Source organism: Etheostoma cragini, chromosome 13, assembly GCF_013103735.1.
Source record: "Etheostoma cragini isolate CJK2018 chromosome 13, CSU_Ecrag_1.0, whole genome shotgun sequence".
Taxonomy (NCBI): domain Eukaryota; kingdom Metazoa; phylum Chordata; class Actinopteri; order Perciformes; family Percidae; genus Etheostoma; species Etheostoma cragini.
In genome coordinates, this window is record NC_048419.1 from 25,907,554 (window position 1) to 25,908,303 (window position 750).

Consider the following 750-nt stretch of genomic DNA (forward strand, 5'->3'; position numbering starts at 1 on the left):
CCCCCCCCCCCCCCCCCCCCCCACCTGGGAGAAGTTGACGGCGGCATGCAGCGCCGAGCAGTTGAAGATGATCATGGTGACGAACTTTGACATTTCAGCTTTGGTCTGGAGAGCCGGAGGAAAACCTGAGAACACGCGGTGTTATTATTCATTGTTATAATATTAATAATTCATTTGTACTTTTAATATGCCCCCCCCCCAGCCTGCCCATGGCCCCCTATGGGGATTGGTGTAAACCGGGTCCTGGTATCCTGCTCTGCTTTTGACCAAATGAAAGCTCAGATGGGCCGATCTGAATCTGCCCCTTATGAGGTCATAAGGAGCAGTTTTGTGTTAATGACATGTCCACGTGATGTGAAACCTTGTTTTTTAGTTATATATGTATATATATACACACACACACACACACACACACACACACACACACCTGAGTGGTGGTTGAAGCCGTGTAGGTTGATGTCGCTGATCCAGTGTTGAAGCTCAGAGTCCTGCTGCACCGCGTCGTCTCCATGGTAATACAGATCTACCCAGCTGATCACAAACCTGCAACACACACACACACACACACAGACACATACACAGACACACACACAGACACACACACAGACGCAGACACACGTGTGTTAGTTACCTGTGTGTTGTTCACCTGTGTGTTGGTTACCTGTGTGTTGGTCACCTGTGTGTTGGTTACCTGTGTGTTGTTCACCTGTGTGTTGTTCACCTGTGTGTTGTTCACCTGTGTGTTGGTTA

The 750-nt window shown here is 48.8% G+C and overlaps 1 protein-coding gene across 1 annotated transcript in view; it reads right to left on the reverse strand.

Moving 5' to 3' along the window:
- LOC117956042 (polyunsaturated fatty acid lipoxygenase ALOX12-like) overlaps positions 1-579 on the reverse strand; it is a 2,301-nt gene extending 1,722 nt beyond the window's left edge. The window contains exons 1-2 of the mRNA XM_034890884.1: positions 428-579; positions 25-125 (exon numbers count right to left, since the gene is read on the reverse strand). Coding sequence (XP_034746775.1) covers positions 25-93 — 69 coding nt within the window. The 5' untranslated portion in view covers positions 94-125; positions 428-579. The remainder of the gene's footprint in view (positions 1-24; positions 126-427) is intronic.
- Between the last annotated feature and the right edge of the window lie 171 nt (positions 580-750).